The sequence below is a fragment of the Geotrypetes seraphini genome, chromosome 8 (genome assembly GCF_902459505.1).
Source record: "Geotrypetes seraphini chromosome 8, aGeoSer1.1, whole genome shotgun sequence".
Classification (NCBI taxonomy): Eukaryota; Metazoa; Chordata; class Amphibia; order Gymnophiona; family Dermophiidae; genus Geotrypetes; species Geotrypetes seraphini.
In genome coordinates this window covers 75,654,932-75,680,180 of record NC_047091.1, presented here as the reverse complement: position 1 = coordinate 75,680,180, position 25,249 = coordinate 75,654,932, and the positions used below count along the sequence as shown (strand labels likewise).

The window sequence follows — 25,249 nt, the reverse complement described above, 5'->3', positions numbered from 1 at the left end:
TGATTTTATGCCACTATTGTCTCAGGGAGCTGCATCCTCCATGGCAGAGTCTTGCTCTCAGCTTGAAACCAGCAGTCAGGAGGCAGTGGTTGCCCTTCACCGGGGGGAGGACCTGCCTTGCTCCCAGGCATTATTGTGGATTCGTTGGAATTCCCACAAGCCTCCACCTCACAGTGTTCAGTAATGAGCCGTTCCATTGCTCCAACCACATTCTTCCCTTGGCATCCTAACATCATTAAACTGATTACAAAATATTGAGAGTCTTCGGAGGGCTCTCTGCTGGTGGCTAAGATTAAGATTAAGCACTGTCCAATGACTCTTGAATTTCAACAGATATTTGAGCAGCCTAAGGCCCAAATCACCAAGCTGACTTCAACAGTAGCAAATCACTTGGACTGGATGGTATACATCCTAGAGTGCTGATAGAATTGAAAAATGAACTTGCAGTCATAGAAAATGACATAGTGATAGAAATTGTCTCTGTTCCTGTGATTAACTGCGGGAAACTATCCCCATGTCATTCTTTAAGGAGAGAGGAAAGAACCCCACTGACCCTGAAGCCTTGCATTGAAGAAGAACTGAGGTTGAGATAGACACTAAGGAATAACACAGGATGATTTCTTGCGGTGATCTGCAGGGACAGGGACGGTGACAGAATTTTTCTCTAAAATCCAGCATAGTACAGGCAGACTGGAAGGTGGCCAATGTGAAGCTGATTTTAAAAGGGTTCCAGAGGTGATCTGGGAAATTATAGACTGGTGAGTCTGACATTGGTGCCAGGCAAAATGGTAGAGGCTATTATAAAGATCAAAATGACAGAATGTATGCATAAGCATGGATTAATGAGAGGAAGCCAACGTGGATTTAGTCAAGGGTAATCTTGCCTCGCCAATCTATTGCATTTCTTTGAAAGAGTGAATGAATGCGGATAAAGGTGAGCCGGTTGATATGTATTTGGATTTTCAAAAGGCATTTGACAAAGAAAGACTTCTGAGGAAATTAGGAAAGTCATGGGATGGGAGGTAATGTCCTATTATGAATTAAGAACTGATTGAAAGACAGAAAACAAAGAGTAAGTTTAAATGGTCAATATTCTCATTGGAGAAGGGAAAATAGTGGGGTACCCCAGGAGTCTGTTCTGGGACCGCTGCTTTTTAACATACAGTATATATCAATGATCTAGACATGGGAATAACTAGTGAGATAATTAAATTTGCTAATGACACAAAGTTGTTAAATTGCAAGAAGACTGTGAAAAATTGCAAGAGGATCTTGTGAGACTGGGAGACTGGGCATCAAATTTGCAGATGGCATTTAATGTGAGCAAGTGCAAAGTGATTCATGTGGGAAGGAGGAACCTGAACTATAGCTCTGTGATGCAGGGTTTCACATTAGGAGTCATTGCCCATGAAAAGGATCTAGGTGTCGTCATTGAGGATATGTTGAATCCTCAGCTTGATGTGTGGCGGCAGCTAAGCAAGCAAATAGAATGTTAGAAATTATCAGGAAAGAAATGGAAATTAAGATGAAAATGTTATAATGCCCTTGTGTCACTCTATGATATGGCCCGCACCTCGAATACTGTGTGCAATTTTGGTTGCTGTATCTCAAAAAAGATGTAGTGGAATTAGAAAAGGTACAGAGAAGGGTGGCGAAAATGGGACGACGTCCCTATGAGGAAAGGCTAAAGTGGCTAGGGCTCTTCAGCTTGGAAAAAAGACGGCTCATAGATGATATGATAGAGGCCTATAAAATACTGAGTGGAGTGGAAAGGGTAGATGTAAATCACTTTTTTTTCTCTTTTCAAAAATACTAGGACTAGGGGGCATGTGATGAAGCTACTAAGTGGTAGATTTATAACAGACCGGAGAAATTATTTCTTCACACAATGTGTAATTAAAACTCTGGAATTTGTTGCTGGAGAATGTGGTGCAATCAGCTTAGCAGGATTTTAAAAAGGTTTGGATCATTTTCTAAAAGAAAAGTCCATAGGCTATTATTGAGATGGCTTGGGAAATCCACTACTTATTCCTAGGATAAGTAGCATAAAATCTGTTTTACTACTTGGGATCTTTCTATGTACTTGGGATCTAGGTTGGCCACTGTTAGAAACAGGATTCTGGGCTTGGTGGATCTTTGGTCCATCCCAGTATGGCAATTCTTATGTCGTTTTGTTCTTATGTTCCTTATCCAGTGAAGGGGGTGTGATGTTAAAAGATGCACAGGATCATAAGGTGGACAAAGTCTTCAAGAGACAATTTGAGACCTTGGCTTTGGGCAATAAAGCTGCGGCCACAGCTTCCTTTGTGGCATGTGCATGCTGCATGCAGCTAATTCCTATTTTGACGATAGATGGTGACAACAACCTCCAGATGGTTCTATTGGTAAATTATGTGGCAGATGGCTCTGTATTACATAATCAGAGTCACGAGCAAGGTTTCTTCCTATTCTGTCTCTGCCTGCAAAATGCTCTGGATCAGACAGTGGGCATTGGAATTTTCGAGGCTCTCAAAGATTCCATCCATACTGGGGAGGCCAGGTGACCCCCAAAGGTCTTTTCAGGGGTCAAGACAGAAGTTTGGCAGTGGCAGAAGGCAGCAAGCTTCTGGTTCTCACTCCTCTCCAGCTGCCAAGAAGATGGTCTTTACCATTCTGCTTCAAGCTAAGAAGCCTTAAGACTGTTGCGGCCTATATTAAGGCCTGGAAACCATTTCAGCACCGATATGCCAAGGATGATGTAGAGCACTTGTAGGCCCCAATCTTTGCAGTCCTGGAAATTTTTGTAAGAGGGACTTGAGAAAGAGCTGTCAGTAGGATCTCTGAAAGTGCAGATAGCAGTCCTTTCATGTTTCCGAACCTAGGGAGAGAAGATTCTTTGGTGTCGCATCCGGAGGGGCAAAATACTTTAAAGGGACTCTCTGGTTGCATCCTTTGGTGCGGCTTCCTTTTTCATCCTGGAATCTTAAAATCGTCTTTCAGGGTCTCAGCAAGGCTGTATGATTCCTTACAGGTGGCCTCTCTGATAGATGTTGCGTTCAAGACACTGTTCTTGGTGACGATCACGTCTGAATTGCAAGCTCTCTCTTGCAGGTAGCCTTCCTAAAGATTCTGGAAGCAGGGATTTCCTTGTTCGTGGTTCCGTCCTTCTTACCGATAGATAGTAGTTTTGACCTTCCGTGTCAATTAAGTTCAGTTACCCAAGTTTCATCCCACAAGGTTGAAGAAAAAGGACAAAGTATTGAAGTTACTGGGCATCAGGAGAATTATTTTTTGTTAGCTTGAAGTTGCCAATGAATTTCGAGTCTCTGATCATCTCTTCGTTTTGATGAGTCCAGCCAAGTAAGGGAAGTCTGCATCCAAGGTTACTATATCCAGATGGATTAGACTGACAATTTCTTTGGCCTATGTTGGCTGTGGTAAGCAGCCGCCAATCTCAGTGAAAGCACATTCCACCAGAGGTATGGCTTTCTCTTGGGCAGAGGCTCAGGCAGTTTCACCTGAGAAGATTTGTAGAGCAGCTACATGGTCCACTCTTCATACCTTTACAAGGTTTTATAGAGTGGACATGGCAGTTAAGAAGGATGCCACTTTTGAGTCCTCCGTGTTGAAGGCAGGCTCAGTAGACCTGTTCTAGACTCGGGGGACTGCTTTGGTATGTCCCTAGTGTGCAGGACTACAAGATGCATTCCTCTAGAAAGAAAGACTAAATTCTTACCTCAATAATATTCTTTCTTGCAAATGTATCTAGTAGTCCTGAAGCCTGCCCTTTAGGTGGTCTTCACCTGCTGTCTGCCTGAAATGGAGAATTTCTTTGCCTCTCAGCTAAGCAGAAAAAAAAAAAAGAACATACAGCTCTGCCAGATGGTAGGATAAGTAGCTACGAGCTCTGTAAATGTTAGTGCTGGTTGCGCATAGTTTTTGTTTTGGGCTTTATTAACATTGGTTGTTATAGTTTTTACAGAGCAGAAGAGATGGTGGGGATGGCAGAATCACTGTTCCCATCCCTCCTATGATATCTCCTAGTTGGTCTTGACTGCTTATGTACAAATTAAGGGGACATGAGTGAGCCCACTGGGAAAGAGGCAGAGTTGAAAGATGTGCGACATCCTTCTGCAAACAACTTGCGTGTTCATATGAATAATCCTAGCATTCGAGGTAAGAACCTAATCTTTATTTCATTGAAATCCAAAAGCAGCTTTTTCAATTTTTTTTTAATCATTGAATTCAGTTGCCAGTTGTCTAAGATGTGTTAAGTTTTTACATATTGATACTAGTCTCAAGTTTTTAGAGAATAACATGGGGATAAAGTTTGTCCCTGCCCCTTAGGGTACCTATGGGTACCTATCCCCCTTGTTATTCTGTAGTCTCCTCTTGTTCTATGTAAACAAGTGCTATCTCGATATCCTTGACCCCTTCACTATGACTCAGTTTTATCTAGGCCAAATGCAGGATTGGTGCAGTCGTCTTCATCATCATCATCTTCATTGTCACTCCCATTCACTGTAGTAATCACATCACTGTCGGTTCTTTTTGTTTCTTTTTCTGCATCCATTCCTTTGTCATCTTTAGTAGCATTCACAGCCCTGTTTTTCTTCTATTGAAGGAGATCATCATCTTGCTCAGCTGCTTCAAATTCAGTATCTTCAAAGTGTCCATTTTCATCTTCGGCAAGTAACTTCCTTCATGATCTTACTAGGATTTGTGGTTCAATTTTATCTCATGATTGAGTGATCCAGTAAATAATTTTTTTAATATTCACTTTCTTTAATATTTCAAACATTCCATCATCCAAAGCACAAACAAGCATTGTTAGAAGCTTATGATATTTTTTTTTCTTTAGTGATTCAAGTACACTTTAGTCCATTGACTGACAAAATGATGTGACATTGGGTGGAAGAAAAATTACTCATGTCAGCATTTCTCATTGTCCTCGTTGGGTTGAGATAGCACGTTATTAGTGAGAAGGATTGTTTTCCTAAGCAGGTTTAGCAATTTTATAAACTTTTGTATTGATGGAACAAATTTACTGAAAAATCGGCTACAGAAACTGTCTCTCTCTATCCAGATCCCTTGAAGGACTCCTCAACTTTAGGAAAGCAATAAAAACATACCTCTTCACCTAACTCCCCTGCCCATGACCGATGGATTACAAAGAAATGTATATTGGTACTAGATCCTCAGTAACATAGTAAATAATGGTAGATAAAGACCTGAATGGTCCATCCAGTCTGCCCAACCATACATGCTCCATAAATGAATTTAAATGGTCCTTTTTCTTAGGTATTTCTGGGCCAGAAACCCAGAGCCTAAGGACGCGAGATGCGCATTGTACCTCAATACAGGGTATTTCATGCTAGTAACCCATACACAGACATGTAATTTAATCAAAATAGTTTTTATTTAATTTTATGTCCAATTAAGCTTGAGGTTCAAATTAAGATTACATTGCCAATTACATTCATTACCAAGTTCTTTGTATGGGGGGGACCGTCTCTTCCAAGGCCAAGTGGTCCATATGTAGAGAACTGCTGGATAGGGGGAGCACAGAAAGCGGCTAAGGAGACAGAGAGAGAAAGAAATAAAGACAGACACACACACACACACACACATATTCTAGCACCCGTTAATGTAACGGGCTATAAAGCTAGTGTTATAATATTCAGAATAAGATATCCAACTCTGTACCATATTCCTAAACCAAAGGTCAAACTAACTGACCTTTCTATATACTGGGCCTCTCAAAGACTGGCATTTCCTTGGTAACAGTGTCCCTGGCTTTAACTTAACCATTTTCATATGTTGCCTCTGGAATTTTCAAAACCTAAAATTTTATAGTATTAGTCTTATAAACATTTCATATTTAAATACACAATTCACATCCATCCAGTCACACTCTGGGATCCCACATTCATACACAAACAACACGTCATGTCTTATCTCATATACGATAATTATTATCAAAGTACATTTAAGAGATACAAGCTCCCTTTCTCTACCAAATAATGGGATGCAAGATCAAATATCTTCCAAGCCGGTCATAGTAACATAGTAACATAGTAGATGACGGCAGATAAAGACCCGAATGGTCCATCCAGTCTGCCCAACCTGATTCAATTTAAAATTTTTTTTTTTTTTTTTTTTTTTTTTCTTCTTAGCTATTTCTGGGCGAGAATCCAAAGCTTTACCCGGTACTGTGCTTGGGTTCCAACTGCCGAAATTTCTGTTAAGACTTACTCCAGCCCATCTACACCCTCCCAGCCATTGAAGCCCTCCCCTGCCCATCCTCCTCCAAACGGCCATACACAGACACAGACCGTACAAGTCTGCCCAGTAACTGGCCTAGTTCAATCTTTAATATTATTTTCTGATTCTAAATCTTCTGTGTTCATCCCACGCTTCTTTGAACTCAGTCACAGTTTTACTCTCCACCACCTCTCTCGGGAGCGCATTCCAGTCATCCACCACCCTCTCCGTAAAGTAGAATTTCCTAACATTGCCCCTGAATCTACCACCCCTCAACCTCAAATTATGTCCTCTGGTTTTACCATTTTCCTTTCTCTGGAAAAGATTTTGTTCTACGTTAATACCCTTTAAGTATTTGAACGTCTGAATCATATCTCCCCTGTCTCTCCTTTCCTCTAGGGTATACATATTCAGGGCTTCCAGTCTCTCCTCATATGTCTTCTGGTGCAAGCCTCCTATCATTTTCGTCGCCCTCCTCTGGACCGCCTCAAGTCTTCTTACGTCTTTCGCCAGATACGGTCTCCAAAACTGAACACAATACTCCAAGTGGGGCCTCACCAATGACCTGTACAGGGGCATCAACACCTTCTTTCTTCTACTGACTACGCCTCTCTTTATACAGCCCAGAATCCTTCTGGCAGCAGCCACTGCCTTGTCACACTGTTTTTTCGCCTTTAGATCTTCGGACACTATCACCCCAAGGTCCCTCTCCCCGTCCGTGCATATCAGCTTCTCTCCTCCCAGCATATACGGTTCCTTCCTATTATTAATCCCCAAATGCATTACTCTGCATTTCTTTGCATTGAATTTTAGTTGCCAGGCATTAGACCATTCCTCTAACTTTTGCAGATCCTTTTTCATATTTTCCACTCCCTCTTCGGTGTCTACTCTGTTACAAATCTTGGTATCATCTGCAAAAAGGCACACTTTTCCTTCTAACCCTTCAGCAATGTCACTTACATACATATTGAACAGGATTGGCCCCAGCACCGAACCCTGAGGGACTCCACTAGTCACCTTTCCTTCCTTCGAGCGACTTCCATTAACCACCACCCTCTGGCGTCTGTCAGACAGCCAGTTTCTGACCCAGTTCACCACTTTGGGTCCTAACTTCAGCCCTTCAAGTTTGTTCAACAGCCTCCTATGAGGAACTGTATCAAAGGCTTTGCTGAAATCCAAATAAATTACATCTAGCATATGTCCTCGATCCAGCTCTCTGGTCACCCAATCAAAAAATTCAATCAGGTTCGTTTGGCACGATTTACCTTTTGTAAAGCCATGTTGCCTCGGATCCTGTAACCCATTAGATTCAAGGAAATACACTATCCTTTTTTTCAGCAACACTTCCATTATTTTTCCAACAACTGAAGTGAGGCTCACCGGCCTGTAGTTTCCTGCTTCATCCCTGTGACCACTTTTATGAATAGGGACCACATCCGCTCTCCTCCAATCCCCAGGAATCACTCCCGTCTCCAGAGATTTGTTGAACAAGTCTTTAATAGGACTCGCCAGAACCTCTCTGAGTTCCCTTAGTATCCTGGGATGGATCCCGTCTGGTCCCATCGCTTTGTCCACCTTCAGTTTTTCAAGTTGCTCATAAACACCCTCCTCCGTGAACGGCGCAGAATCTACTCCATTTTCTCGTGTAACTTTGCCGGACAATCTCGGTCCTTCTCCAGGATTTTCTTCTGTGAACACAGAACAGAAGTATTTGTTTAGCACATTTGCTTTCTCCTCATCACTCTCCACATATTTGTTCCCAGCATCTTTTAGCCTAGCAATTCCATTTTTTATCTTCCTCCTTTCACTAATATATCTGAAAAAATTTTTATCTCCCTTTTTTACATTTTTAGCCATTTGTTCTTCCGCCTGTGCCTTCGCCAAACGTATCTCTCTCTTGGCTTCTTTCAGTTTCACCCTGTAGTCCTTTCTGCTCTCCTCTTCTTGGGTTTTTTTATATTTCATGAACGCCAACTCTTTCGCCTTTATTTTCTCAGCCACTAGGTCAGTTCAGGAACATCTGTTATCAATTAAACCATGAGGCTGCAGGTGGGAAACTTGGACAAAGAGAGAAGGAAACATGAACACTTATAATTTAAATACCTCTACAAATATTTTCTGTATATATCCAATTTCCATTATGGTCTTGCTTAACCCAGCAATTTACATAAATACCGAATATTATTATGACCATTCTTACTATTAATCCCTAATGGTTTTTCTGGCATTGGCTGCAATCTATTTTCAGATTTTATATTTTTTGCACCTAACTTTTCATAGGCTCTTAATTGGTCAAAGGCTCTGTCTACCACAAGTGCATTACTAACTAGATTTACCCAAAATCATATGAAAAGTAGGTGTCTTCATGTAGAAAAATCTACAACGTACTCAACAAAAATACTTTGCACACTATCCATTCCAGTACGGCACGCCACACCCTAGCGCCCCCCTGTCTGTTAGCGCCACTCCTCAAGCCCTGCCTGGTTAATGTGCTTAGGTTCCATCTACTGGAGTCTCCATCAAAGCTCACTCCAGCCCATCTTAACCATCCCAGCCATCGAAGCCCTTCCCAGCCTGTCCTCAACTGAATGTTCATATATGGAACACAGACTGAGCAAGCTTGCCCAGTACTGGCCTTAGTTCCTTCAGTGTATACCCATTATTTTCTGATTAGAGATCCTCTGTGTTCATCCCACGCTTGTTTGAACTCTGTCACCGTGTTCTTCTCCACCACCTCCCTCAGGAGCGCATTCCGCGCATCAACCACCCTCTCTGTAAAGAAGAATTTTTTAACATTACTCTTGAGTCTACCCCCCTCCTGAATGTGTTGCATTAGGATAAAAACTTGTATTGAAAAATCTTGCACTGTAACTATGGAAAATTTAACTTGTAAACTGTATATTGATATTAGATCCCTAGTATGTGTGAAGTTAGGATAAAGATTTATATTGAAAAAATTGTGCTGTAACTATGGAAAATTGTAACCTGTTACCTATATATTATGTATGTTAACCTGTAACCTGTTCTGAGCTCTTTGGGGAGAACGGGATAGAAAACAAATTAAATAAAAAAAAATATTTGAATGATAGAAACCTAGAAACATGACAGCAGATAAAGGCCAAATGGCCCATCCAGTCTGCCCACCTGCAGCATCTACTATCTCCTCCTTTCCCTAAGAGATCACATTCTTTTTTGAATTCAGACACAGTCCACCACCTCTACCAGGAGACTATTCCACGCATCTACCACCCTTTCTGTAACAAAGTATTTCCTCAGATTACTCCTGAGCCTATCACCTCTTAACTTTATCCCATGCCCTCTTCTTCTGGCGTTTTTTTTCTTCATTTGACGCTATGACATCAGCAGAGGTTTATCAGATAAGTGAGACTCTACTGTGTTTGGATTTTCAGAAAGCATTTGCCAAAGTCCCCATGAGATGACTTAGAAAATTTTAAAAGTCATGGGATAGGAATCTGAGGTCATTTTTCCCAATATAAAAAATAGAGAGTAGACTAGTACCAGTGTTTTGACAACTAATGATCTGGAAAAGTGAGCAATGAGTGAACTTGTCAAATGTGTAGATTCCAAAAATATTCAAAGTAATTAAAACACAAGCTGACTGTGAGGAACAGTCAGAGTGGAGAATTATATGTCAAAATGGAAGAATAAATTTAATGTTGTCAAGTATACAGTGAATGTACATAGGAAAAACCAGTCCTAACTATATATTAACAATGCTGAATTTTGTATTTGTAGTTGCTATCCTGGAAAGAGATTTTGAAGTTTTTGTGGACATCCTCAGCCCAATATCAACAGCAGTCAAAAAACAAAACAAAACATGTAAAGAATTGTTCAGAAAAGAATGGAAAATAAGTTGGGGAATGTCTTAATGCTTCTTTATAGATCCATGGAAGAGCAACTCCATGGATCTATACAGATTGTGTGCAGCTGTGGTGGTTCCTATATAAAAAAGACATCTGACTAGAAAAGGTACAGCGAAGAGTGACTGAATGATAAAGGGGATGGAACAGGTCCCTTTGTGAAGAAAGGTTAAAAGGTTTAACACACTTCAGCTTAAGGAAGATGTCTGTAAAGGGGATATACAGGATTACAAAATCATGAGTGGCTTGAAACAGTTTAATAGGAAACGACTATTTATTCAAATAATTTTCATGGAGTCCTACAGTAGTATCTGAATGTAACACCTTGGAAATGTGAGCTAAATCTATAAATAAACAAAGCCATAGGTAACAGATTTAAAACAAATTTTAGCAGGTATTTTTTCACTCAATGAACAATCAAAGTGTGAAACTTGTTACCTGAGGATGCTGTTTGGATAAGTATCTAGGGGAAAAATGTCCGATTATTAAATGGCAACAGGTCATTATCCCAAGTATAAGAGTGGTTCCATTCAAAGTAGAAGTAAAATGACTTTTAAATTTCAAAAATAGCATGGTAGACCTAATCTGCACAGAGCAACAGTTAGAGCCCCAACCATACTACAAGAAACTTCATTAGCTACCTATCGAGGCCAGAAGTATCTTCAAATTCGGTTGCCTGTGCTTCAAGACTCTCTTCGGCACTCCACCCACCTACCTCCTGAAACACCTCAACCTACAGGACAAACTCCGCTTTTCACGAAGAACATTACTGTTCACATTTCCTTCCCCCAAAGGATGCAAATTCAAAAGATTCCTCAACAGGACACTCTCCTTTTAAGCAGGGATCTGGAATAACACCTTAAGTGACCTCATCCTGAACTCACTAACATACCATTCATTCAGAAAATCACTAAAAACCCACCTGTTCAACAGATTTATCTGACCTTTCAATTCTGCTTAACACCTACCATGCCTTACACATCCCTTCCCCCTTTTCTCCCAGTCACATTTCTGTCTATCTATCTCTCCCAAATCTAACTGATATAAGTTCACTGTCCTTACAGCTCCACTTGTATACCGTCTCAAACTGAAAAGGTATGACGGGATATAAATAAAACTATTATTATTATTTGACAGGCTAGATGTGCTGTCATTTGCAGTACCATGTAGACAGGAACAGGACTGAATTGTGCACAAAAAATGGTGGTGATATTCACTGTTCTGGAATAGAACTGTACTTTTTTTTTTTCTTTCAGCTCTGCCTTCTGCACCACTGGGTGGTACTCTAGCTCCTCAGATGCTCCTTCTATGCACGAGTTGGAAAGTGTCTTTCTGTTCTTCTGTTGATTTATTTTCTGGTTTTTATCCAAATTTTGAGGCTTCTCAGTGCTTTAGAGGTCCCAGTGTTACTGGGGCAGCTCTGCCTGGGAGAAGACGGATTTTCATGGGTGTAGTTTGTACCTGGGAGGGCATCCCTTTTACAGGGAACCTAAGTAGCTAACCTGCTTTAACACTCTTGGGGACTGTTCCCCTGGTAGTAAGGCTCGCTCTTGGGTTAGTTTCGGAGATGGATTACAGGCTGTGTGGTCCTGTGTTTGTCCTGAAGGCTCTATCGTATGATGGCTGCATTTTCCCTCCTCCCATCAATGTATGTGGAGCTGGGGGGGGGGGGTCTGAGGTCTCAGTCCAATTTCTGGTCTGACTGACAGCCTGAAGAAACAAGCATTTGGATTGTTTTTACATGCTTGTCTGAGGCAGAAGTCTTCTCTGTTTCCCTTAGATCTGAAGCATGCACAGTACTGAAAGAATTGCAGCAGAACTGCGAGTACAATCTGTTGCTGTTTATGGGAGACATGGGGGAAGTCTCAGATTTCAATTTTAAAGATTTCTCGGGCTAGTATTTAGGTCTCTTACTTCTAAAAAGATGTTTTCACAATTTTTTGGGTTTTAATATAGCAATCTTGGGCCGTTTTTTGTGCAGTGGCTATCTTAGATTTCCCGATTTGGTTTTAAAAGCCTCAAAACATCTCGATTATTTGTTAAAATATCTATATTTGTACTCTTACCCCTTATTCATGCTAGATTTGCTCTGGATGGCCAGCTAAGGAGCATCTGTGTGCCACGTGTGTGGGGCATGTGAGGGGAGGGGAGAGCCATAGGCTTAGCATCCTCTGGTCCTTCTGGGCTGATGGCGTCGCAGGTGACCCAGTGTTTGGGTCAAAAATCCCCTTTAGAGCTATTGAATAGCAACTGGGCATCTTCAGTGAAGCGCAAATATGCAGCAGTCGCTGGACCCATAAGAAGACAAGAAGAGTCCCTGCAGTGGTCCTCTGGGAATCCTGTTCAGTGCTTTACCCCTGATTTTGTGAATCTAATGTTTGAAGCTTACCTGAATTATTGGGTACGACCTGCTGGTGGTTGTTCAGGAGGGTTTATCCTCACAAAGCACTATTCCTCCAATGAAAGTTCATCCGCAAGAACCGGGGGTCTAGTCGGAACAGGACTGTGATGACTGGGTGTCAGAATCTAAGCCTTTACTCTCTCAGAGTGAATCTTCAGTTTTAGAAGATTGAGGGTCTTCCATCTGGGGCCATCAGCAAGAGAGTCTGTGGCAGCACTGGACCAGGGAGAGGACCCTATGCCGCCTATGTAAGCTGGCTGTCTTACTGCAGGTCATTACAGGATCTTTGCAGGAATTAAAGCTTAACAGACCTCTGATACTTAGATGTCTGTCACGAGCAGTTCTAAGGCTCGGACCACATTTTTGTCCTTTGCATCCTGACATTACAAAGATGCTGATGGAGCATTGGGAGTGTCCCTTGAGGGTTATTTATTTATTTTAATTCATTTTCTATCCCATTGTTCCCAAAGAGCTCAGAATGGGTTACAGATTAAACATTGACAGAACTATGGCCAAATTGTACTCAATGGCTCCTGATTTTCAACCGCTGTTTGTTCCACCTAAAGTGGATTCATTGGTAGCACAAGTTACAAAGCACACTTCTCTTCCTAGTGAAGGTGGAGTGATTTTGAAAGATGTGCAAGACCTCAGGGTGGATGAAGTCCTCAAAAGGCAATTTGAGGCCTTGGCTTTGGGACTGAAGGCTGTGGCGGGTGCTTCCTTTGCTACATGTGCTTGCCATACTATATTATTTCAGGATCCGGCAGCAGAGAATGATGCATATCCACAGTTGCTAATTTTAGGGTTGTTTTGAGTTGTGCACATGCTCTATATGACATCTTCAGGGTTATGTGAGAGATTTCTGCTTATTCTTTCTCTGTCCGTAGAATGCGCTGGATCAGGCAATATAGGCAGGAGATTTGACTTCCAAAGCCACGTTGAGCAAAGGGGCTAGATGATCTTGTGACCGGTGTGACAGATAGTCACCCTAAGCCTTTGCCAGATAATAGACTACACGCCCATGAGGGGGTCAAGTCACGGTCATTTTTATGGCTCGCAACAGTTTCGTCAATCCTCAGCAGAGTCCTCTGCACAGAGATTTGGAAGCTCAAGGAGAGCTCAATCCTCTGGTTTGCACCCCGAAGCAGCTTACAAGATATTCCAGTGATGCCAGGTCAGTAACTGAACCCCCGCAGATGGGGGAGATTGTCGACTTACTGGGAGGCCTGGGAAAGGATTTGCTTAGACCACTGGGTGCTGAACATAATTTGAGAAAGTTGCAAGCTCGAATTTTATCATCTTCTACTGGACTTATTTGTGAACTCTTCGGCCAGAGAAAGCAATCGGGATCCAAGCAACAGTTCAACGGCTACAAAATATTCAAGCCATAGAACCTGTACCATCCAAAGAACTGGGCTTGGGCAGATAAGATACTCCATATATTTTATTGTGCTCAAAAAGGACTCAGAGGATTAGAGATCAATCCTAGATCTGAATTCAGTCAATGCAGCATTAAAAGTCGGTCATAGCTTCAATGGCTCTAAGGAATTCCTAGCCTTTCTGAATCTGATGGAGGCTTACTCGCACATCCCCATATTTCTGGTTAACAGGAAGTTCTTAAGATTCCATGTGCTAGGCAGACATTTCCTGCTCTTGATGCTCCCATTTGGTCCGACAACAGTACCTCACACCTTTACTAAGGTAATGGTTATTATAGCAGCACACCTTTAGTAAAACGGAGATACAAGTATATCCCTACTTGGACAGTTAGCTGACCAGAGCTCCGTCCAAGGTCAAGAACGAGAAGGCTTTGGCACGGGTTATGCAACTCCTGCAGGAGCTGGGTTGGATCATCAATTTTCGCAAGAGCCACCTGGAGCTGATGCAATCGCTGGAGTACTTGAGGAACTGCTTCAACATGGCAGAGGGCCGTGATTTTCCAGAGCAACGCAAATTGAAGCTAAGATGCCAGATTTCAGACATCTAGCAATGCCAGCTTCTATGTTGTGGCACTGTCTACAGGTTCTGGGCTCAATGGTAGTAACCATAGAGGTTACTCCTTGGGCAAAAGCTCATTTATGCCCTCTTCAGGAAGTGCTGTTGTCATGTTGGTTGCCACGGATGGATTCACTTCAGATGTCACTGACCTGAAAAGAGAGCGTATCTCAGTTTGGGTTGGTGGCTCAGGCCAGAATCCTAGGCAAAAGGCTTGCCTCTCCATATATCCTCTTGGGTGATCCTGACCACAGATACCAGTCTTTATGGCTGGGGGTGATCATTGTGAGGGTTGTTCAGTTCTGGGGTGATGGTTGCCCTCCCAAACGATTGGTACTACGAGCCATTCATCCTAGTGCTACAGACTTTAGAGAACACCCTAGAAGGCAAGGCTTATATCAACCGGCAAGAGTGCTCCAGTAAGATTGGAGGCCCAGTTGTTTTGCTGGGCAGAAGTCCACCCACAAGCTCTATCAACAGCACAATGTGCAGGCCGACTATAGATCAGTCAGCAGACCCTGGACCCAGGGGAGTGGTCCCTGTTCTGAAAAGCCTTTGACAGCATTGTACGTTAATGGGGATGCCCGACATTAGATCTAATGGCTTTGGCAAAAAAAATTAAAAAAAAAACCCAACTTTTTCTTACTTCTTCAGCTGAAGATTCAAGCCTGGAAACACCAGCATGGTTGCTCTCGTACAACCCTGAGCTGTGGTATGTTTTTCCTCTGTGGCCTGTGATAGGCAGGGTCATTCAAAGAATAGTGATGCACATGGAGTTAGTAATCCCTGGTTGCTCCAGACTGACCGCATAGGCCATGCTATGCGGATCTGGTTTGGCTGCAAAGGAACCAATGTCTCAGACTACCACTTCTCCCAAATCTCCTCTCACAGGGGCCCAGTTGCCCTAAAGGATCCGGAACATTTTGGGCTTATAGCAGGACTCTTGAATGCACTGCCTTAGCGCAGAAGAGCTACTTGGAGGTGGTCATAGCTACCTTCTTAAGATCTAAGAAACTGGTCAGTCTGTAAGGATGAACTTTAAAAGAAACTGTAAGTGTAATATACTTTAGAGTATTTCTGTGATTATTCGGTTGTCTGTTACAGCGGAAATTTTGTCTCCTGTATTATGAGATATAAGAACATACATAAGAACATAAGCAGTGCCTCTACTGGGTCAGACCTGAGGTTCATCGTGCCCAGCAGTCCACTCACGCGGCGGCCCAACAGGTCCAGGACCTGTGCAGTAGCCCTCTATCTATACCCCTCTATCCCTTTTTCCAGCAGGAAATTGTCCAATCCTTTCTTGAACTCCAGTACCGTGCTCTGTCCTATTACGTCTTCTGGAAGCGCATTCCAGGTGTCCACCACACGCTGGGTAAAGAAAAACTTCCTAGCATTCGTTCTGAATCTGTCTCCTTCCAACTTTTCTGAATGCCCTCTTGTTCTTTTATGTTTTGAAAGTTTGCAGAATCTGTCCCTCTCTACTCTCTCTATGCCTTCATGATCTTGTAGGTCTCTATCATGTCTCCTCTGAGTCTCCGCTTTTCCAGGGAGAAGAGCCCCAGTCTCTCCAATCTTTCAGTGTATGAAAGGTTTTCCATGCCCTTAATCATTCGTGTCACTCTCCTCTGGACCCTCTCAAGTATTGCCATATCCTTCTTAAGATCCTATAGAGGCTACCAGAAATTTGTAATAGATAGACTAAATGAGATTGTATGACTTACAGCACTCTGTGAAATCCTGTAGGTTTGTTTTGTATTGATTATAGGGTTCTATAAAGATGTTATGTATAAATAAGTTTGTAGCATGTTTTATAATCTGTTAATGTGTATATTACAGTTGTAAGATGCAAATTCATATTTTTGTCTTTGTTTCAGAGTTCTAAGAGGATCTTGAGATCAAATGAAATTGTGCTTCCTGCCAGTGGCCTAGCAGAGACTGACCTCCAGTTAACATTTTCACTCCAGGTAAGTTCCCCATGTTTTTGGAGTAAGGTCCAACGCTTTCCTCTTGCTCTCTTGGGCTTCCAACTTTGTTTGGAACCAGCAACATAAGCCTTCATTCACTGTAACACTGTTCCCCCCCCCCCCACTATATTATATTCTCTCTCAATTCACCTGTGCAGGTCCCCAGTCAGGGGCTATGTATCAGAACTTCTTGCAGTTGCATTTGTGTGATGACTGGGACTTCTCTTAGGGACTCAGAAGGGCAAGGGGAAAGGTGATATATGAAGAAAACAGTGTGAATAAATAAAACAAGAGTTAACAACATTGCAGGCGATGGGGTAACTGGCACATTGATGGTTTCCAGGCACCAACAATGAAGACATGGGGACAGAGATGGCCAAACGTTGAGATAACCTCTTCATTGTTTGGTAACTATTTGGATTATTATAAACTTGGAGTTAAATGCTGGAGTTTGAGAGGCTCTGATTATTGGGTTAAGTATGGAAACTTGTATGCTTACTGTATCTACCCAGAGCATGGAAATGAGCTAAAAAGGAAAAAAGACTTTAAGGAGTGATATTTTAAAATTGGTAAAATGTTTTTATCTGGCAGCTGAGTATCCTTAGCAATATAGGATATCTATCTCTCTCTATCCAGTAAGGGTCAGGCCTGTGATACCTGAGCAGTTTATTAAAGGAGTTGGTGAAGATATGGCAGATAGGAGACAGAGTGGGAGTAAATGGACAATACTCGGACTAGAAAAGCCACAGGGTTCGGTGCTTGGGCCTGTGCTCTTCAACATATTTATAAACGATCTGGAAATTGGCATGACGAGTGAGGTGATTAAATTTGCAGCTGATACTAAGTTATTCAGAGTAGTGAAAATGCAGGAGGATTGCAAAGATCTGCAACGTGACATAAACACGCTTGCGAAATGGGCCACAACATGGCAAATGAAGTTCAACGTGGATAAGTGTAAGATGATGGAGGTTGGTAACAAAAATCTTATACACGAATACAGGATGTCCAGGGTAGTACTTGGAGAGACCCCCCCCTAGAAAATAGACTTGGGAGTACTGGTCGACAAGTCGATGAAGCCATGTGCGCAATGCACAGCGGCAGCGAAAAGGGCAAACAGAATGCTAAGAATGATTAAGAAAGGGATCACGAACAGATCGGAGAAGGTTATCATGCCGCTGTACGCCCTCACCTGGAATACTGCGTCCAGCAGTGGTCGCTGTACATGAAGAAGAACACGGTACTACTCGAAAGGATCCAGCGAAGAGTGACTAAAATGGTTAAGGGGCTGGAGGAGTTGCCATACAGCGAGAGATTAGAGAAACTGGGCCTCTTCTCCTTTGAAAAGAGGAGACTGAGAGGGGACATGATCGAAACATTCAAGATAATGAAATGAATAGACTTAGTAGATAAAGACAGGTTGTTCACCCTCTCCAAGGTAGGGAGAACGAGAGGGCACTCTCTAAAGTTAAAAGGGGCTAGATTCCGTACAAACGTAAGAAAGTTCTTCACCCAGAGAGTGGTAGAAAACTGGAATGCTCTTCTGGAGGCTGTTACAGGGGAAAACACCCTCCAGGGATTCAGGACAAAGTTAAACAAATTCCTGCTGAACCAGAATGTACGCAGGGAGGTCTGGTCTCAGTTAGGGCACTGGTCTTTGACCTAGGGGCCACTGTGGGAGTGGATTGCTGGGCATGATGGACCAATGGTCTGACCCAGCAGCAGCAATTCTTATGTTTACATTGCATTATTCAATCCCTGCCACTGAGCCACCAGACAAAAACCAAGCTGGCTCAGCTTTTCTATGTTTCTTTGTTTATAGTAGGCAAAACTGTTTGCCTCCAGCCTCTGTTATAAAAAGAAAACACTATATCAAACTGAAGCACACCTGGATTCTCACTGATGCAGCATGGTGCCTGGTTAATTGTAAGCTGTGTTAGATGTGAAACTCCACAATTCTAAGTATGAAGAAAGATTAAGGATAACGGTTACAGCTGAATGTTGGTTGCTGGAGAAGCAGAGAGTCTTGTCTGTCTCCTAGATATTAGATCAGGGCTGCCCAAGTCCGGTCCTCAAGATCTACTGGGAGGCTAGGTTTTCTGGATATCCACAATGAATATGCATGAGAGAGATTTGCCTGCACTGCCTTCTTGGTATGCAAATCTCTCTCATGCATGTTCATTGTGGATATCCAGAAAACCTGGCCTGCCAGTAGATCTCGAGGACTGAACTTGGGCAGCCCTGTATTAAATGGTTTCTGTGTTGCTAAGTAGAAAGACATACAGTGGTGCCTCGCAAAAAGAACGCCTCGCACAGCGAACGCTGCACACAACGAACTTCATTTCATGATTCATACAACGAACTTCGTTTCACACAACGAAGTCGCCCGAGCTTCCACGATCGCTGCTGATGTATTGCATCCTTCCGCGCAGGCACTGCAGGCAGTCGTTAGTCACTGCGCTTAACGCGTTTCACATAACGAACTTTTCGCATAACAAACTTGCTCCTGGAACGAATTAAGTTCGTTGTGTGAGGCACCACTGTACTTAAGAGCAAGTTAAGTGTGTGTCTGTGGCAAGGAACTCTGCTTTAGGAAGAATGCATCCTGACTTACAGTGGAGGGGGGATTACAGGGCTGTCCATACTGCTTTGTTCTGCTTTTCTTTCCCCTGTGTGTACCTTTTTCTCCTCAGCAGTAGTTAACTCCCTTCTTATATCACTTGGGAGGGAATTTTTTGTCTATGTGTGTGGCATGAGATGAACTGGTTGCAAAGATGGAGGAAGGAAGAATTGATTTGAAGTATTTTCAAATAGTATTTTTGGCCTGGCAGTTTCTTCCTGTTTGTGTGTTTTTTATTATTATTTTTTGGCCAAAAGTCAGAAGCAACTTTCATTTGCAGTCAGCTGAGGTTTTAGCCCTATTTTTAATGTTTCATTTAGCCCATTAATGCTTCTCAAACAGGGGCCATAGGCTGGCTCTCACCAGACTTTAGCACAGTGGTCTCAAACTCACGGCCCACCAGATACTATTTTGAGGCCCTCAGTATGTTACCATTGTTCTGGAACATTGCCCGCCTCACTGCTGTAACTTCACGCAAGCGCTTTCCTGTGTCTGTTCACGATTGTGAGGTGGAGTGGAGAGGACAATCGCGTACAGATGCAGGAAAGCGCTTGCGTGAGGTTACAGCAGTGAGGTGGGCAACATTCCAGAACATAAGGTACTATTGGAGGTAGTGCAACTTGTACGTAATCTCGTGAACTCTTGTGAAGTTCGGCACTTCTCATGCTGGTGATTGCTTGATGTAAGATGGTGATTGTGTCCGGTGCTGGAGGAGGTGAGAGCTGAATGCAGTTGCGGATGTGACCACCGGACACTTAAGGCACAAGTTTTCCAGGCACAAGTTGGATATTGATTCTCCCCTCTACAAAAAAGCCTAGAGGACTACAATACACCAAAATCTTGTCTGTTGCAGTTGATACTTTAGAATCTAAATCACAATTTTGCATGAGGTAAAACTCTTTATAGTTTATAAATCTTTCTTTAATTGCTTCTGATAATTTCAGCTATACACAGCTGAAAGCAGTTCAACATGCAGAAAGTGAAAAACTATCAGAAATTGAAAAACTATCAGAAATTATCAGAAGCAATTAAGGAAAGATTTATAAACTATAACGAGTTTGTTGTCATTTCTTTAATAAGACATTATTTTTTTTGTGGCCCTACAAATCCAAAATGTGACCCTGCAAAGGGTTTGAGTTTGAGAACGCTGGTTTAGCATGTATACATGCTCCTTACATTGGGAAGGCAAATCTTGTCTCAGTTGTGCATGCCATGATAACATCAAGATTGGATTATTGTAATGCACTCCAGGGTGCCTCCAACAGATATTCTACTACTCCCTCTGGCCAGCAGGCCTGGAAGTACTGGGGAGGGGCCTAAGGCTCTGATTGGCCCAGACGCCAAAAGGCTCGATCCATAGGAAGGGGCTTAAGCAACCTGGGCCAATCAGAGCCTTAGGCCCCTCCCGGCACATCCCAGAATGCACCTTGGAGGGAAGGCCCATTATTTTGAAGAGGCGGGCCTTCTGGCTACACTGAGTAGATATCCCTCTGGCTGGCCTTCGTAAACAAGGTAAGGGGGAATAAAGGGGATGAGACCTACAACACATTCCAAAAATCAATTAAAGCCGCTCTATTTGACAAATTCCTTGCCTAATCAGACGACTTCTCTCAGATATTCTTTCCCCTTATTACTCCAATGTATTTCCCCTTATTACCCCAATGTATTATGTAACTTCTTTCTCTCATGTATTCCTTCCCTATGCTTCCCTAATTATTATGTAACTTCCTTCGTCTTGCATTGTGTAATTCGCTGATTGTCCAGCCTTCTTTCTATGTGAACCGCCTAGAAGTCAGTTTGACTATGGCGGTATAGAAAAATAAAGTTATTATTATTATTATTATTGGGAGCACAACAGTGACAGCGGGAGGGGACAGTGGGCATCCCTCTCGCTGCCGGGGTGGGTGCTGGAGGATTGCATGGCAAAGTCGGAGACTGCTAGGAAGCTTGGAAAAGAGCATGGTAAGCCGTTTTACTAATCCACCGCTAAAATACATGAACGCTAAACCAGCTGGAACTGGTTTAGCAACCACATTAAAGTTTTGGGAATCTTTCCCCCCCCCCCCCCTTTATCTGCAGATTCACCATCTGCTGTTTGAAAATATTACTAAATGAAAATTTTTAAATTTTATGCTATCCTGAGCAGCGTGATGAAATCATCTCATGCTGTCCTGGCCAGGACATGAATCATCTTTGTCAAGTGTTTTCACGCTTCCTCGCATAGCTCGTTATCTGCCATTAGTCACTCTCTAACATCTTCAGTGTTCAGACCTACTGTTGAAGTTTCGCAGTTTTATTACTATATAGTACAGTAGTGTACATACTTCTATTTAATAAAGTCCCAATGCACAAAAGTAGTGATGGCAATTCTGCTAAGCCAAAGAAAAGCCATGAAGTCCTTCCATTAAGTAAAAAATTGAAAATTCTTGATTTAATATTAAAAGAAAAAGTCAGTTGCTTGAACGTTCAGTAAGAACAAATCTATGTGTGATGTGATTTAAAAAAAAAAAAAAGGAGAAAGAAATTTGTGTTAGTGTTTTTTTCGCACATCAAATTGCTAAAGTTAGCGTCCATAATGCGTGATAAGTGTTTAGTAAAGATGGAAAAAGCATTAAATTTGTGGGTGGAAGACATGAACAGAAAACCAGTTCGTTGTTGTCTTATGTGCCTAATTGATAAATTAAACTTTATTATATGTATGTATGGCAAAATAAAAACATATACATGTAGGGCTCAGTATTGTCTGCTGCTTCAGGCATCCATTGGGGGGGGGGGGTCTTGGAATGTATCCCCCTGGATGGAGGGGCTACTGTATTAGTTTTAAAAGTATTTGTATGTAACATCAGTGAGCATCCCCTAGTCTTTATACTTTTTGAAAGTGTAAAATATCAATTCACTTTTACCCGTTCTACACTACTCAGAGGTTTTGGAGACCTCAAGCATATCCCTCCTCAGATGTCTCTTTTCCAAACTGAAGAGCCCTAACTCATTTAGCCTTTCCTCAGTTTCATCCCTTTATCATTTTGGTCACTCTTTGAATCTTTTCTAAGTCTGCTATCTTTTTTTGAGATATGGTGACCTGAATAGAATGCAGTACTCAAGGTGAGTTTGCATCATGGAGTTGTACAGAGACATTATAATCTTCTTGGTCTTATTTGCCATCCCTTTCCTAATAATTCCTAGTAACCTTCTTTTGGATAGACTACAGACTATTGGCATTACGGATCAGGTCCTCTCTTGGTTTAGATCCTATTTCACTAATCGTTCCTCGACTGTATCTTTTTTTTTTTTTAATTATTTATTTATCATATTTTCCATAAAAATATCAAGTATCCACTTGTACAGAAAGATAGAGTTATCTAAAGAACACAAAATACAAAATTTTGTTGTATATTAACACTATCAATAAGAAATATAGCTTAACTCCAGCTCAAGTCCACAAATCATAGATCCAAGACGTAATAACAGCGAGCATTAAAATATAAAGAAAGAAAAACAGGAAATTCAGGAAATTCAGTCAGCTGAAAAGTATCCAAATTAATTCAATGAGCTCTCATGATGTCCCTGCATTCAGGCGCGCAGCCAACAAGAAGGTAGTCAGTTGAGTAGGGTCAAAGAAAACGTATTTTTGCTTTTGATATATTATCACACATTTACATGGGTGTCTTAGAAAGAAAGAAGCTCCAAGAGCAATAACTCCCGGTTTTAAGATCAAAAATTCTCGACGTCGTTTTTGGGTTTCTCGTGCCAGGTCAGGAAACATTTGTATTTTGTGTCCCAAGAATTCTTTTAATTTATTTTTAAAGTAAAGTCTTAATAACCATTGTTTATCTGGTGCCAAGGCAACTGTGAGAAGTAGAGTTGCTGGTGTCACGGTTTCCCTGTCTGACTGTTCCAGAATTGTCGAAATGTCTAATAACTTTTGGTCCATTGATAATTCCTGTGATTTTGAAAGTTGTCCTTCTTCCCTTTGTATAGGCAAATAGTAGACCTGGGTAAACGGCGGCAGCAGTTCTTTTGAAATTCCCAATATCTCTACCGTATATCGTTTCAACATATCTCGCGGAGGTATTGTTGCCACTCTGGGAAAGTTAATTAGTCTGAGATTGTTATTACGAGAAATATTGTCCAATGCTTCCAATTTCCTTCTCAAATTTGTATTATCTCGCATTAATGTTTCTGTTAACTGTTTGGTGACCGTATTTGAATTTTTTAACTCTTGCATATCAGTCTGTATATTTGTTATATGTATATCATGGGTATTTAATTTTTGTTCCACTTGGTACAATTGAGGCTTAATAGATTTGGCCAGATCTGCCACTAGATCCCAGATTGCTTCTAGGGTTATTTCTTGGGGCTTATCTATTGTGGTATATTTTTTAGGCACAATTTTACACAGTTCAACTGACCTCTCCTCTTGTAGGTGTCCCTCCTGAATGCTGTATTCCCTCTTGTTGGTAACAGCCTCAGACACCTCAGGGCTCTCCAAACGGGAGTCCTGCTCCAATTCCAAGCTCCCCTCTCTGATATTCAAAGCCTCACAGGAGGGGAGCTCACCGCCTTCCAGTAGCTCCTCCTCTCGTGGGGAGCTGGCTGTCCGAGGTAGAGGGGGAGGTGCTCTAGCGTCGGGGCTAAGGGAGATCTCTAGTCCCGGGGAGACCGCCTGCAGCTCGCCACCAAGTGCCTCCATCGGATGTGCCGCCGCCGCCACAGATACTGCCTGCATCCGGCGGAGAAGTTCGTCGATACTGCCGACTCTGACAGGGTCAGGGCGCTGCGAGGCTGCAGCGGCGCTTCGGCCCCTTCTTTTTGGCATTCTAACACAAAGAAAAGTTTGTTGAAGAAACAGGTAGATTGTTTATTCGCCTAAAAGTCTGACCCAGGACGCTCAGCTAACCGTCCCTGCGGCCATCTTGGATCAACGCTATCTGCTTTTTTTCTCGACTGTATCTTTTAACAACACTACTTCAGAAAGTTTCTCAGCAACCTATGGTATTCCCCAAGGGTCCATCCTCTCGCCACTTTTGTTTAATATCTTTCTTGCACCCTTGATGACTCTTTGCCAATCCATCGGTTTTAACATATTTGCTTACACTGATGATATTCAGCTTTTGCACCCATTGGACATCAATAACCCTCTTGAAACAACAGCAATCAATATGAAACTCGAACAAATTCATCAATGGCTTGACGCTAACAGATTAGCTCTCAATGTTAATAAATCAAATGTTATGCTCTTCCCTTGGAAAGACTGTCTTAAACTCAATTTTCCAATCACTATTGAGGGTGTCGCACTACTTTTGATCAGTAATATCAAGATCCTAGTGGTTATATTTGATCAGAAACGAACCTATCACGACCACATTAGTAGCATTGTCAAATCAACTTTCTTCAGACTACGTCAAATTTGTTCTGTTTCAAAATTCTTATGCCCCAAGTCACTTAACACATTAATTATCTCCCTGTTAATTAAAAAAATTGATTATTGTAATGCTCTATTTAAAGGAATAGCCCAAAAAGAAACAAGATGTCTACAGATCATTCAAAATTCCTCAATTAAACTTATTACAAAAGCCAAGAAATTCGATCATGTGTCGCCCCTCCTTAAGAAAGCACATTGGCTTCCAGTTGCTCATCGCATAACATATCACATATGTTTGCTAACTCTCAAGTCCCTTCTTTATAAAATACCCGCCTTCATTCATAGACTCTTGATTCCTTACAGTCCAGCAAGATTACTTAGGACTTAACGACCAACATTTACTAATTGTTCCCTCTCTCAAAAACATTAACACTCGGTGACAATTCATCTTCTTCGTCACAGCTCCCCAAACACAGCGCCCACACACACGCAACTGCAGGTACAGGCAAGTTTCGTTGGCTTCAGTAAGTTTCTTTTCTAAAGTGCTGTGAAGGTAAGGTAGAGAGATAGATTTGGCCGGAGGGAGGGAGGGAGAGGGCCGTGCGCGATCGGTGAACGCGCGCCTTCCCTCTCTTAACTGCGGGGACAAGGCCATTCACCGATCCATGGGGCGGTGGATGGCCTTGTCCCTGTGCCCTCAGTGAGCACTTTTTCCGCCCCACTGTTTCGGTGGGTAACTACCACCGTATCATTCTCTACTTTGCAGCACCCAGGTAGGGAGCC

At 42.2% G+C, this 25,249-nt stretch overlaps 1 protein-coding gene across 1 annotated transcript in view; it reads left to right on the top strand.

Moving 5' to 3' along the window:
• The window catches only part of PACS1 (phosphofurin acidic cluster sorting protein 1), a 202,230-nt gene that overhangs the window by 66,778 nt on the left and 110,203 nt on the right, over window positions 1-25,249 (top strand). The window contains exon 3 of the mRNA XM_033955834.1: window positions 16,398-16,487. Within this exon, the coding sequence (XP_033811725.1) occupies window positions 16,398-16,487 (90 nt within the window). The remainder of the gene's footprint in view (window positions 1-16,397; window positions 16,488-25,249) is intronic.